The following is a 13,477-nucleotide window of genomic DNA, read 5'->3' as shown; positions in this document are numbered from 1 at the left end:
ACCCATTTAGCAGAGCAGTGAAACTCATTTACCCATTAAATTCAACACAAAACAAACAACAATCCCACGGTAGATAAAGGGAGATAACCACCGATTTTTTTTTTGTACTTGTATGTTTGATGGTTAAAATTGAATATATGTGTATACACGTATACACTATACGAGCTTCTTATTCAACAATAGCTAGCTCCTAAGACCCAAGGCTAAGAATTACAGCCACATCGCATATTATGCTATGTTATGTTAAGCTCGGGGTAGCGTATTTCGCTCCCTTTTAAATTAACAACTAAAGTCCTTACTGCTAACACCATTAGAGCATTATAAGTACAACAATAGAAGAAAAAAAATAGGGAATCTATCACAAACGTGACGCAAACTCAATGTCTGACAAATATGAAAATTAGTAGCACCTAAATATATGATCAAATTAATATAAAATTTCAACAGTATCCATCCCCAGCCTAGATAGAATGAAGCATCCCGTACACTCCTAGCATTATATATATACACGCATACATGTATGCTCTATCAAAAATATCCAGGGATGTGAGTATCATACTTCATCATTCAATCATTACGGACCCAAAAAACGCAATTCCAAGCTAAATTAAAGCTGCACTCACAAACTTAGCAACCTTCCACTGCCTTGTAGTGGTAATCGTCAATGGAGGAGTACACCAAACCTTCTCTTTCAAGAAACTCAATAGCATCCCTATCATACAAAGAAGATACAAGGAAAACGAATAAATTCAATCATAAAATGAAATATAACACGCCTATAAGTAAAACTGCTTAAAAAAAAGGAAATTCAGAAAAGATACTTGATCTTCTCTACAGGAGCTTTCAAGTGTTGTGAAAGTTCATTTACATGCACCCCAATTTCTCGATCACTGTAAAACAGTCAAATCAATTTAGAAAAAGAGTTAACATCAAGAGTAAAGCTTTAAGCGAAAGCATGTCAATGCATTTGATGGAGGTCTCTTGGATACTTGCAGTACCTTAACGAAACTAAAATCTAAAAGCGATTTATGATTTTGATACAGATTATACATGCACAGATCTGTGTTGTTTAAACACAGATAACAGGTTTTCAAAATCAAAACATTTTGAAGCCTATTTTTCTCTCTAGGGGAAAACTAAATTTGAGCTTCACTTACATGTTTGAAGGTTGCTGCAGATAGTTCAGGACCAATTTATCAAAACCCTTGAATCCATCAGTACTATATTGGACGGAAACCTGGAAAAAAGAAAACATATTTATGTAAAGCCTAAAAAGGTAAAGACCTGAAAAAATAGCAAAAAACTCATATATTTTGCTTCCATACATCATTCACCGAAGCTGGCTGGTATCCATTTGATGCACCTCGAACAGGGGTGCTGAATGATGAATTTGTCATCTGTGGCTGGGCTAGGGCACCACCCTCCAACTACAATTAGCACGAGGAAAACACCCATCAAAAGCTATTCTCATCTCAAGAGAATGAATCACAAGCCTAAGCATTTAATGTGCAACTTCATCAGTTGTAGACATAAATACCTGTACCTTGGAGTTCTGCAGATGGTAATGTATGCACTCAATAAAGTGACAAGTAATTTCATCAAAATTTGTGACAGGCCTGAGAAAATCAAGAAACCCAAAGAAACTATGAAGCTAATGCTTTCACACAGATGCACAGAAGTGTATTAAATAGAAGCCAAATAGTCATCACTATTACATATCCAAGATAACATAACAAAGATTATAGGTTAAACAACTAGACGACAAATGGCCAAAATGAAGAATTAATATTAAATAAAAAAAATAGAAGTGGCATAGCGAATGAAGCTCATTGCTGTTCTGATCGTACCATAAGCACACTAAAATGCAACTAAGGTAAACATTGATACATTCTCAGACAGTAGGCTCCTTTGGCATCAATTTCTCATTGCAACGCCAAAGCAGAGTAGCATAAACAACAATTGTTATTCTTGCTGTCTCTCGTGCTTGCTTCATTGGGAATTCAAATAAAGCTAACTTAACAAACACATATACATGAACCCGTAGAAACAATGCCACGTCACATGGATCAGATGGCATTAGAACCGTTAATGTGATCTGATTATGGACATACCAAATATAAAAAAATTGGGAAAACAAGAAAATTTAGACCTTACCTCACAGAAAAGGCATTTAGTTGCTTTTTGCCTTGAAAGTTTTTCAAGTGTCCAATGACACGAACATATGTTCCATCCCCACTGTAAAATGAAAGTAAAGAATATAATAAGATAACAACTTAAATAAAAACATCTAATGACATTCCAAAAGACAAACTAGATCATGCTTGATTGAATTACATAAAGGAGAGAAGTAAAGAACTTACTCTATTGCATCCATTTCCCTTGCGTCAGCACTTTCAGTTACCCTGATTGAAACAAATAAGCATTTGAAGGAAATGGTTTAAGATTTCAAATCAAAATTGCTTCTCTAATTTCAATATTGATTTTAGCTGTACGGTTAAAAAAAACTAGGCTACTATTACTAATGAAGACTGAAATCACTGAATAATTTATGATATTTACAAATTAATTGGGTTCAAATAGAAACTGGTGCATCACCATCTTATACATTCAATTCGGCCAGTTCCATCATCAAGCTCGAAACGAACATCTGAGGACCTTACGTTTTTGTTAAACAGCATCCCGACCACCTTAACCTGAAAGCCCAAAAAAAAAATAAACAAATTTCTTCAAAACTAAATAACCAATAGTTGAATGTCTTAATTGAAATCTCTTCAAAACTAAGCTGCATAGATCTGATACTATAGGGCTATGACTTGAAACGTATGATTCATTCCATGCGAAACAAATAAATAAAATGGAATCAGCCAAAAGATCGAATAAATGGTACATTGTTCACATGAACACCGTCAATTGTGAAATTGGGCTTCTCATCGCCAGATTGAGAAGCTTCACTTATCTGCTTCACCGTAGCTGATAACAATCCCTGTGTGTCACGGCTCTGCTTATCCTAAACAAAAATTAAGAAATTGAAATTAGACCAACTATAGCAATCACAAAATTTTGAAACAAGGATTTTGTAATTTCACGGGTATAAAGAGGAAAGAGAGATGATCGATCCATACCTGAAATGGAATTGAATTAACGAACTGAGAAGACTGAGACTGAGAAGGCATAAATCCAGCGCCGGAGAAGGCGGTGGCAGCGTCGAACTGGCTGCTCGAGAACATATTTGGGACTCCAGAAGTAGAGAAGCCTTGAAACTTGAAAACGAAATTATAATTAAAAGTAATAGTACTTTGTAGAATTAAAGATAATATTACTGCTACAAATATAGAGAGAGAGAGAGAGAGATTTACCTGTTTTACTTCCCGCCAAGTAGTTTGGTTTTCCCGCCTGATTCTTGGCCGCGAGAAGTGCAACAAATAGTAAGTGCAATCTCGACAAGTTATTTGTTTTAGACTTTTTAGTATTAGTGTTACTTGTATCCCCTAAAGGTTTTTTCATCAAATCCCCGAAAGTAAAAGGCCGAATCAATAATAATATTTACGTCATTATTATTTTGTGTAATGATTTTGTAGGGTAAATTACCAATAAAAGTCGTTCTTTTTTAAAATTTACTGAAATAGGTCGATTTTTTTATTATTTACTGGAATGGTCTATTTTTCGAGAAATCGCGTCTACGTCAGCGCGATGTCCTCCGCGCGTGAACAGTACCCCAACGGTCAAAAAAAACTATAAATACCCCCACCCCTTTTTTTTTCACAAACAAATCATATCTAATATTTCCTCTCTTTTCCTCTCTATTTCCTTCTAAATTTCCTTCCAAAATTCTCTCAAACCCATATTTAATTTCAATTTCCTCTCAATTTCCTTCCAAAATTCTCTCAAATCCATATTTAATTTCAATTTCCCCTCAATTTCATTTTTTTAAATAATTTTAATTTTTTTTTATTTTTTTAAAATAATTTTAAATTTTTTTATATTTTCATCAATGGCCGGATCATTGATTCGTCTTGATATGAATCACATATCGGTGGAGCAAATGAAAATTGTAAGTATTAAATTTAATTTTTAAATATTATTTAAGATTTTTTTATTTATGTATTTTTAGATAATTATTAATTTATTATTTGTTATAAAAGTCTAAAAATCAGTTATTGGAATGCAATATCCGGAATATGCATGCTCCTCCATCACCGTTAGTAGAGAACTACCTGCGGGAAACGGGTTTTTGGCACGTGGCCAAATTGGACTCGAAACTGATCAGTGCGTTAATCGAGAGGTGGAGACCCGAGACGCACACATTCCATCTTCCATGTGGAGAGTGCACTATCACTCTAGAAGATGTTCATCTGCAATTAGGATTACCGGTGGACGGGCACCCAGTCACCGGGTCTGCCCAATCTAGCAATTGGGAGGCGGTGTGCTACGAGCTTTTGGGCACTATTCCGGATAAAATGGATGGAGGTAAGGTCGAGATGGGCTGGTTACGTGCCACCTTCCCCGATCCGAATGAAAATTCAACCGAAATTGAAAGAATTCGATATGCTCGATCATACATTCTTCAAATAATTGGAGGTTATCTGATGCTCGACACGTCACGGAGCCGTGTACATCTAAGGTGGCTGCTAAAACTCGTTGATTTTAGAGGAGCAGGTGAATTTAGTTGGGGGTCTGCCGTCTTGGCAACATTATATCGGGAGATGTGCGGGGCGACGCGACCGAGGAGAGCAAACATCGGAGGTTGCCTGTCACTACTGCAATCATGGGCACGGTTTCGCTTTCCATTTCTACGTCATCGAGTGAACCACCCATATACATTCCCACTCGTAACGAGGTAAAATTTATATTACATTTTGAAATTATTATGTAGATTTTTTAAAAATAAAAGTATGCTAAAATTTTATTTAATTAGGTGGAACCATCTGGCAAGTTATCGTGGATTACCGTCTGAACTTGAAGATATACGGTTTCGCTTTCCATTTCTACGTCCTCGAGTGAACCACCTATATACATTCCTACTCGTAACGAGGTAAATTTTATATTACATTTTGGAATTATTATGTAGATTTTTAAAAAATAAAAGTATGCTAAAAATTTATTTAATTAGGTGGAACCATCCGGCAAGTTATCGTGGATTACCGTCTGAACTTGAAGATATACAGCTTCTATTGGAGCAACGGTCGAAAGCAGAAGTAAGTATTATTGCAAATAGATATTTCCATACATTTGCTAGTCGATTGATATTTAGTATTTAGTATTTAGTATTATGTATATAACTAATATTTCTATCATGTTCATATAGTTTCAATGGACACCATACGAGGATCCAGCAATTCGGGTAGTCATCCTGGAAGAGTTTTTACAAAATCCGAACACTTGGCACGCGAAAGTGGTGTTGATCAATTATGCAACCGTGGAGCCCTACCAGACAGATAGAGTGCTACGACAGTTTGGATGTAGACAACCGATTCCTGCGGACCCTGAGGTGTTTGACGATCACCACAAAATTAACCTTCGGCTATTAGGTACGGATTGGCCTAGATACTGGTCCGAGTACACGGAAATGTGGGAAAATTGGCATGAATATCAACCTACTCGGGAACAAATCATCGTCCCGGAGTTGCGTTCCAGAATACATACCATGGTTTAGGATCCATGGCAAGCCGTATTTACTTACGCCAGAGGAGAGGCAGCGGTAAATACATGTCGGAAGCGAAAGGCGCGGGCCTCTAAATCCAATACGACAAGACTACGAAGGCAGCCCCTCAACGAGGCCCAGACAGTCACCCGACTCATCGTCAGCGGCCATGCAATCACCGTCCCCAACGAGAGCACCGATGCAGTCACCTGACGCAGCAATTCAACAGATGATACCTAGGGGTGAGCATTCGATCGAATCGAATCGAAAATTTTTGAGTTAATCGAGTTTTCGAATATCATTTTATCATCCTAACTTTATTTGAAGTTTTTTCGAATCGAGTCGAGTGAGATAGAATTCGAATCGAATCGAATTGAATATATTTGTTCGAGTTAAATTTTAAAAAATAATTTTGGGTCCTCGTAACTATTGTCACCCATCGTAATAAAACTTGTCCACCTTAATCAAATTTTTATTAACTTTCATCACCTCATAATTTATTTATTATTTTTTTATATACTGGTTAGCTTCTTTGCTTACTTAGTTGTTTCAATTATCTTCATATTATTATCACTATGTATTTTGGAATTAAAAAATATATTAAATGTAAAAATATGATTTTTTTAATAAAATTTATTTTAAAAATAAAATGTGAAATTGATACCAATATAAAATTTTGACACGAATACTTTATGGCATAATTAATAATTCAATTTTAATATAAATATTCAATATGACTAAACAATTCAATAATATAAATAATATACAATGTGAAATTTAATTTAATAATATAAATAGTAGATATAAATAAATTTATTATTATTTATGTTTAGTGATTTTTTGGGGGTAATTTTGATTTTTTATTTGAGAGTAAAGGGTGAGAAGTAAAAGTTTAGGGGGAAAATAAAAAGTTTTGGGGAATAAAAGTTTGAGGGAAAGTAAATAGGGGGAGTAAAATTTTGGAGGGAAAATATTTAAAAAAAAAATTGGAGGGGGGAGGGTTTAGGGTAGATGAGAGGTGGGATGGGAAGGGAATAAAAGTTTTAGGGGAAAAGTGGGAGGGAGTAAAAATTTTGGGGGAAAATAAAATGTTTTGAGGGTTTTTGAGAGTAAAATTTTAAGAAAAATTAAATGGGAGAGTAAAATTTTGGTGGGAAATGGATTTTGGGTAGATTAGGGGATTGGGAGGGGAGAGGAGTAAAAGTTTTGGGGGAAAGTGGGAATGAGTAAAAGTTTTGAGGGAAAAGAAAAAAGGTTTAGGAGTTTGGGGTAAAAATGTAAAATATTATAGTTTGATATTCGAATTATTTGAATTATTCGAGTTATTCGAATTCGAAAACTCAACTCGATTCGAACTCGAAATTCGAAAAAAAAAATCGAGTTGATTCGAATAACTCGATTAACTCGAATAACTCGATTCGTTTAACTCGAAATTTGAATTTTTTTCAATTTTTTCGAGTCGAATCGAATTTTGCTCACCCCTAATGATACTTACGCAACCGCCTTTCCCTATGATGCCAGGTGTGTTTCCTAGCCCTTATATGTACCCTAACTCTTACATGTATCCTTTTCTGAATCCTATGGCATGTTGGAGCCAAATGCCCAGTTCAGCTCCATTTCCTGTTATGCCGAGCGGACCGCCGATATCTAGGCCAGTGGCGCAGGAGGGATCGCAAGGGGGCCGTCGGGGAGCTCTCCTTTTTACCAACTACCACCAACGTATGGCTTTCAAACACCGTCGTCATTCATGATGCAAACACCTCCACATACACTATTATTTGATGTAATAAAATAGAAGTTTATTTGATATAATAGGCATAGAAATTTTTTCGAGTTATTTTGATATTATTTGATATAATAAAATAGAAGTTCTATTTGATGTAATAAAAACCCTAATTTAATTAAAAACCGTAACCTAATTTAATTAAAAACCCTAACCCTAACCTAATTTAATTAAAAACCCTAACCCTAACCCAATTTAATTAAAAACCCACTGTCATAACCTAATTTAATTAAAAACTCTAACTCTAACCTAACCTAATTAAAAACCCACTGCCCTAACCTAATTTAATTAAAAACCCTAACCCTAACCTAATTTAATTAAAAACCCACTGCCCTAACCTAATTTAATTAAAAACCCTAACCTAATTTAATTAAAAACCCTAAACCCTAACCTAATTTAATTAAAAATCCACTGCCCCAACCTAATTTAATTAAAAACCCTAACCCTAACCTAATTTAATTAAAAACCCTAACCCTAACTTAATTTAATTAAAAACCCTAAACCCTAATCTAATTTAATTAAAAACTCACTGCCCTAACCTAATTTAATTAAAAACCTTAACCCTAACCTAATTTTACATAATTTGATAATTTTACTAACCATTAACACAATTTTTGGACTTAATAATTTTACATAATTTTACATAATGTTAGATTTGGTAACATGTTTTGACTGCTACTAACAATTAAGAAATTCAACTAATTTGATAATTTTACTAACAATTAATACAATTATCAATTAATAATTGAATAAAATATATTTTTTTCTAAAATTACATTCAACTATTGCGATTAGGGCATGATCGACTTGTATGGCCTGGGTTCCTACCCCATCCGCACAACTTCTGTTGACTGGCTGTTTATCGGATATCCATATTGTTCCGTATTCTAGTGGAGTAAGGTCGACCATTTGGTTTGCGACGCAATTCTCTATCCAGTAACAGCTTAAAAGGAGTAAGAGATATGGGTGGTCACTTACGTTCATCTGAGACCGGTGGGAAAACGTGTATCCATACGTTGTACATGTTTTCTAATTTGTACACTTCGTCCACATAACTCATCGGATCCAGACAGCTGACAAGTTGCAATAACATGAGTGCATGGATAACGAAGTGCATCAAACTTCCCACAGTCACAAGTCCAGTTTCACAAGTGTATACGATATTGCCCGCCAACAACACCTTGGTGCGGTCTGTCAAACTCCGTCACGCGAAACCATAAATTGTCTCGATCGTGACACACTGTGTGCATGATGTTTGCCTTCGCCTTCACCTTGTTAATTTCTTGAACTACCTTACTGCACCATATATGGCCACCCTGCATCTGGCCTGCATAAGTTGCTGCTCGCTTTGGAAATAGTGCCGCCAAACGGAAATATGTCTCTCGCACAACCGATGTTATCGGTAGATGACGCGTTCCTTTAAGAACAAAATTTATGCATTCTGCCAGGTTCGACGTCATATGGCCATATCGTAGGCCTCCATCGTATGCTTGTGCCCACTGTTCGAAACGTATGTTACAAAGGTAGTTCGCCCCTTCTCCGTTTTGGGATCGTAAAATTGCCAACATCTCGTGAAAAAAATCTTTATTTATTTCATACCCTGCCAATATAAGATCATAGCGAATCTTTTATACCACTTCTACCAATAAAACTAATTCAAATTGACAAACGAAGTAATACAGTTATAGACTAAATACCCATGTTGGTCACTTGTCGTTGTTCGCTCTTAGATGGATATTGCCTGTAGTAGTTCGAAGCAACGTGTCTTAGGCAATATATATGGTGTGTGCGCTGCCACAAGCTTCCCTCTCGATCAAATGCAACTAGTATATCGGCGCCCCGATCTGAAATAACACAGATATCAGGTTGGGGGCACACATGCCTCCTTAACCTAGAGAGAAAGAAATCCCAGTCATCAGACGACTCCCCCGGTGTTATTGCAAATGCAATTGGAAGAATTCTCCCACCGCCGTCCTCTGCCATTGCAACCAATAGCCGATGAGTATACCTACCGAACATGAAGGTACCGTCAATTTGTACCAACGGCTTGCAGTATGGAAATGCGTTTCGGTATTGCTTAAAGGTCCAAAATAGGCGTTTGAACACTTGGCATCCACGTAGCAATCGGCCGTTGTAGTACGCATGTTCCGTTTCAATTTCTGTGATGGCACTTGGGACGTATCTCTCTAGCACCTGACACCACAGCCATATTTAATTATATGAGGCGTCCCACCCACTATGCATCTTCTCCAACGCCTTTTGCTTAGCTATCCAAGCCTTGCGGTAAGAGGGCATGTACCCCATTTGGTTACGGATATTGACAATTATCACCGGCACTGAAGTCTTAGAATCTGCTTTTATCGTGGGCAGTATCAAGCTAGCTAACATAGCTGAATCCATTTTGGGATGATCTTGTGAAACACCTACAGAGGGAGTACATTAAATAATGCAACATTGCAAAATAAAATTATTATTCAAATACATTAAATATTGTACCTGCAGCACATGTATGTTGACCTTTGTACTTTTTTATCTCCCACAACCCTGTCCTTTTCCTTAACGAGGCGACAATTTTCATGAACATGTGCTGTCTTGCACCGCACACTTCGCCTTAAACTTATCAGATTTTGATTTAACGACGTGGTAATTAACGCCGTTTTTGATGCTATGTTGTTTCAAAGCACCAATAAAACTATCATTGTTGGTAAACTGATTACCAACTTCAAGTTCACCGGAATCTACCCCCGAACTTGTACGATCACGCAACTGGTGTGGTAGATCTGGAAACTCTAACGCATTATCTGCTGATAGATCGACATTATGCATGTGGGCTGGAGGTGAGTATGCTCTGAATCGTGGATTTTTTTCATCATTTGAACTCCTTTCAGCATCTTCACCTTCTGTTGGAATAAGCTCCGATTCAGAAAATAATCCCACTTCTGCACCATCCAGCCCGGGCTCTCGAGGTGGATCCACATCGAAGTCATCTTCTAACCCACAATGATCTACAGCGTACGACGTCGCCTCACTGGTTGACGTCGTAGGTAGTACGTCATCCCTTCTTCTGGGCATTTGATAACGTCCCCAATTGGATGTAGATTGTCATCCACTAGAACTTGATGCAGTTCCCCAGTACGTATTTCCAGCATCAAACGTCGAGCCACCGACGTACATGTCCCATCCACCGATAGAGTGTCTTGCGGGGGATGTGCATTCGACATCGCTATCGAACATGAGCTGTTCCGTATTTTGTAACCCGCTAATCGAGTGTCGACCAGGGGTTGTGTATACATATCGAACACCGGACAGAAGTACATCAGTTGGCGACGTAAATTGTACATATAACTCAATATAAGATGCTCCACTAGCAAGATGAGTCTGCACCATTGCCTCCAAGCTACGAGCACCTTTTATGTCGAACGAGTCATATGTCACCGGATCAACACAAGAACAAAATCGATATGTGATTGACAGAACTTTCATTGGCGTCGTTCCGAATATTTTACGCCTAATTCTTTTACGAAGTTCTGTCAAATCTATGTTCTGGTTAAATGACAGTCGCACCGTATTCTCCGACAAAAAACAACACCATTCTCGGTGTGGCAAACCTCACCATCGTAGTAAATAACAGCACTAATACGTTCACTCATTTTGAAACTCTAACTTTCTTAGCCTCTCTAAATTGTTTCTGCTATGACTTATGCAATCTAAGAACATTTTCTGCCTAATTTATAGCCTCAGCCCAAACTTGCTACTGTAGCAAAATCGCGTCCACGAGGGCGCGATTTCACAATTTCTTCTCAAATAGCATCCTGGTAGAAGCGATTTTATACTATATGCTTAGAAACGTCAAAAAAATATTTCTTACATGACCAACTGTAGCAAAATCGCGTCCACGAGGGCACGATTTCACAATTTATTCTCAAATAGCATCCTGGTAGAAGCGATTTTATACTATTTGCTCAGAAACGTCAAACAAAATTATTTCTTACATGACCTACTGTAGCAAAATCGCGTCCATGAGGGCGTGATTTCACAGTTTCTTCTCAACTAGCAACCTGGTAGAAGCGATTTTATACTATTTGCTCGGAAACGTCAACTCGAAATAATTTATTCTGGGACCTAAAAACCCTAAAAAGCCTGATCCCTAAACCCTAAAAGCCAAAAAAACCAAACGTGAAAAAACGTCAAAATTGCGTCCCCCGGAACGCGCTACGTGTCAGGACATCGCGTCCACATCAGCGCGACCTGCTCGCGTGGAAGGAAATCGCGCCCTCAAGGACGCGATTTCCTTCCACGCCAGCAGGTCGCGCTGACGTGGACGCGATGTCCTGACACGTACCCTGACATTGCGCTGACGTTGACGCGATTTCCCAAAAAATGGACCATTCTAGTAAATAATAAAAAAATCAGCCCATTTCGATAAATTTTGAAAAAAAAACGGCTTTTTTCGGTAAATTGCCCGATTTTGTATGACCTTAATATGATTTAATATGATTTGTGGGCTAAATTAGTCGCATATGTAAAAAAAATATTAGTTAAAGAGGTCGGTTTTTTACTTTCTTAATATAATTAGTATTTTTGGTTAGATAGTTAAATGTTAATAATTTTATTCTTAAGTATTAAGTTCAATTTCTCTCCCACTCACATTTATATATTTTTATTTTATGATGATTTATGTTTTTTTTTTATTTTTAATTAGTATTTTTATTATATCATCTCCCTAAATTAAATGGTTAAATAATAATGATTTCATCATTCAAATCTAAGTTCAATTCTCCTCTTTTAAACATATTAGTAATTTTTATTTCACGTTATTTCAAGTTTTTTTACTTTTAATTAATAGATATATTGTTTTCAATTTTTTAAATTTTTAATTCATATTTTTAATTAATAACTCTTTTATTCATAAAATCAAATAATTTATTATAAATATTATTATTTTTAGTAAATATAATTTTTATATGTGCAATATTTATTTTTCAATCCATATCATGAGTGTAGTAAATTTTAGTATTGTATAATTTTTTATGTTTATTTGAAATATTTCATATATAAACATAATGATATTTGAAATAATTAATTGAAATATTTTACATATAAAAATAATAATTATATTTGAAATAATTATTTTATTTTATAATATTAAAAATCACAATACGTATAACATACCTGGAGAAAATAAATATTTAACATATAAATATTATATATAAAGAAAATTATATAAAAAAATTAGCTAATGTTTATATTAAATATAAAGGAGTTATTAATTTCAAATATTTTTAACATAATGATATATGTAAAATATATTTTTATTATATAAATACATATTTATTATTTGATTTTATGAATAAAAGAGTTATTAATTAAAAAGATGAATTAAAAAATTGAAAAAATATATTAATTAATTAAAAAAAGCTTGAAACAATATGAAATAAAAATTACAAATGTGTTTAGAAGAGAAATTGAACTTGTGACTTAGGATAAAATCATTATTATTTAACCATTTAATCAAATGAGTTGATATGTTAAAAAAATCATTAAAAATGTTAAAACAACACGAAATAAAAAATATGAATACGAGTGGGAGAGGATTTAAACCCGAAATTCAATAATAAAATCACTAACATTTAACCATTTAACTAGAAAAACTAATTATGCTAAAAAATTCAGAATTTGCAAGGCACATTTTTCTATCAACTATACAAAAAGTGATCTCAATTGGATGCACTTTCACATACTTTCTAAGAAAACGGTTTATTTTCCTAAATTTTCAAAAAATTAATTTATTTGACCAATAAACTTTTTTTTATTATGTATATGACTAATTTAGTCAATTTTGTGTGGTGTTTTTAATATAGTTGTATAATTTTGTGGTTATCTAAGGGTCTGTTTGATTGAAGGAATTGATTTTTCGGAAAATCATTTCCAACTTTTCCAGCGTTTGATTGGCGGAAAACATTTTCCATTTGGAAAATGAACTCCAAAACAAGGGAAAATGGGTTACATTTTAGGGAAAATGTCTTACCCTTTCAATTTCCGTAAGACATTTT

General features: G+C 35.2%; 1 protein-coding gene across 1 annotated transcript; it reads right to left on the bottom strand.

Annotated features, from left to right (window-relative positions):
- Positions 1 to 335: 335 nt before the first annotated feature.
- Positions 336 to 3,504, bottom strand: LOC107902799 (replication protein A 32 kDa subunit A). The gene is made up of 11 exons (XM_016828919.2): positions 3,357 to 3,504; positions 3,123 to 3,253; positions 2,888 to 3,007; positions 2,596 to 2,693; positions 2,361 to 2,402; positions 2,155 to 2,235; positions 1,538 to 1,616; positions 1,326 to 1,427; positions 1,158 to 1,237; positions 822 to 890; positions 336 to 712 (listed from the first exon to the last, which is right to left on the bottom strand). Exons 1-11 carry the CDS (start codon positions 3,502 to 3,504, stop codon positions 628 to 630), a joined length of 1,035 nt encoding a protein of 344 aa, XP_016684408.2. The 3' UTR covers positions 336 to 627.
- Positions 3,505 to 13,477: the final 9,973 nt, after the last annotated feature.

Source organism: Gossypium hirsutum, chromosome D05 (genome assembly GCF_007990345.1).
Source record: "Gossypium hirsutum isolate 1008001.06 chromosome D05, Gossypium_hirsutum_v2.1, whole genome shotgun sequence".
Taxonomy (NCBI): domain Eukaryota; kingdom Viridiplantae; phylum Streptophyta; class Magnoliopsida; order Malvales; family Malvaceae; genus Gossypium; species Gossypium hirsutum.
The sequence above is the reverse complement of the archived record's forward strand: the minus strand, read 5'-3'. Positions and strand labels throughout refer to the sequence as shown.

What these genes read in the sequence shown, in the direction of transcription:
- LOC107902799 (XM_016828919.2), bottom strand. Translation starts at nt 3,504, where the DNA reads ATGAAAAAACCTTTAGGGGATACAAGTAACACTAATACTAAAAAGTCT. An exon ending in TTAATTCAATTCCATTTCAG is followed by an intron (nt 3,008 to 3,122) that starts GTATGGATCGAT and finishes ATTTTTGTTTAG; the next exon opens with GATAAGCAGAGCCGTGACAC. An exon ending in ACGGTGTTCATGTGAACAAT is followed by an intron (nt 2,694 to 2,887) that starts GTACCATTTATT and finishes TTGGGCTTTCAG; the next exon opens with GTTAAGGTGGTCGGGATGCT.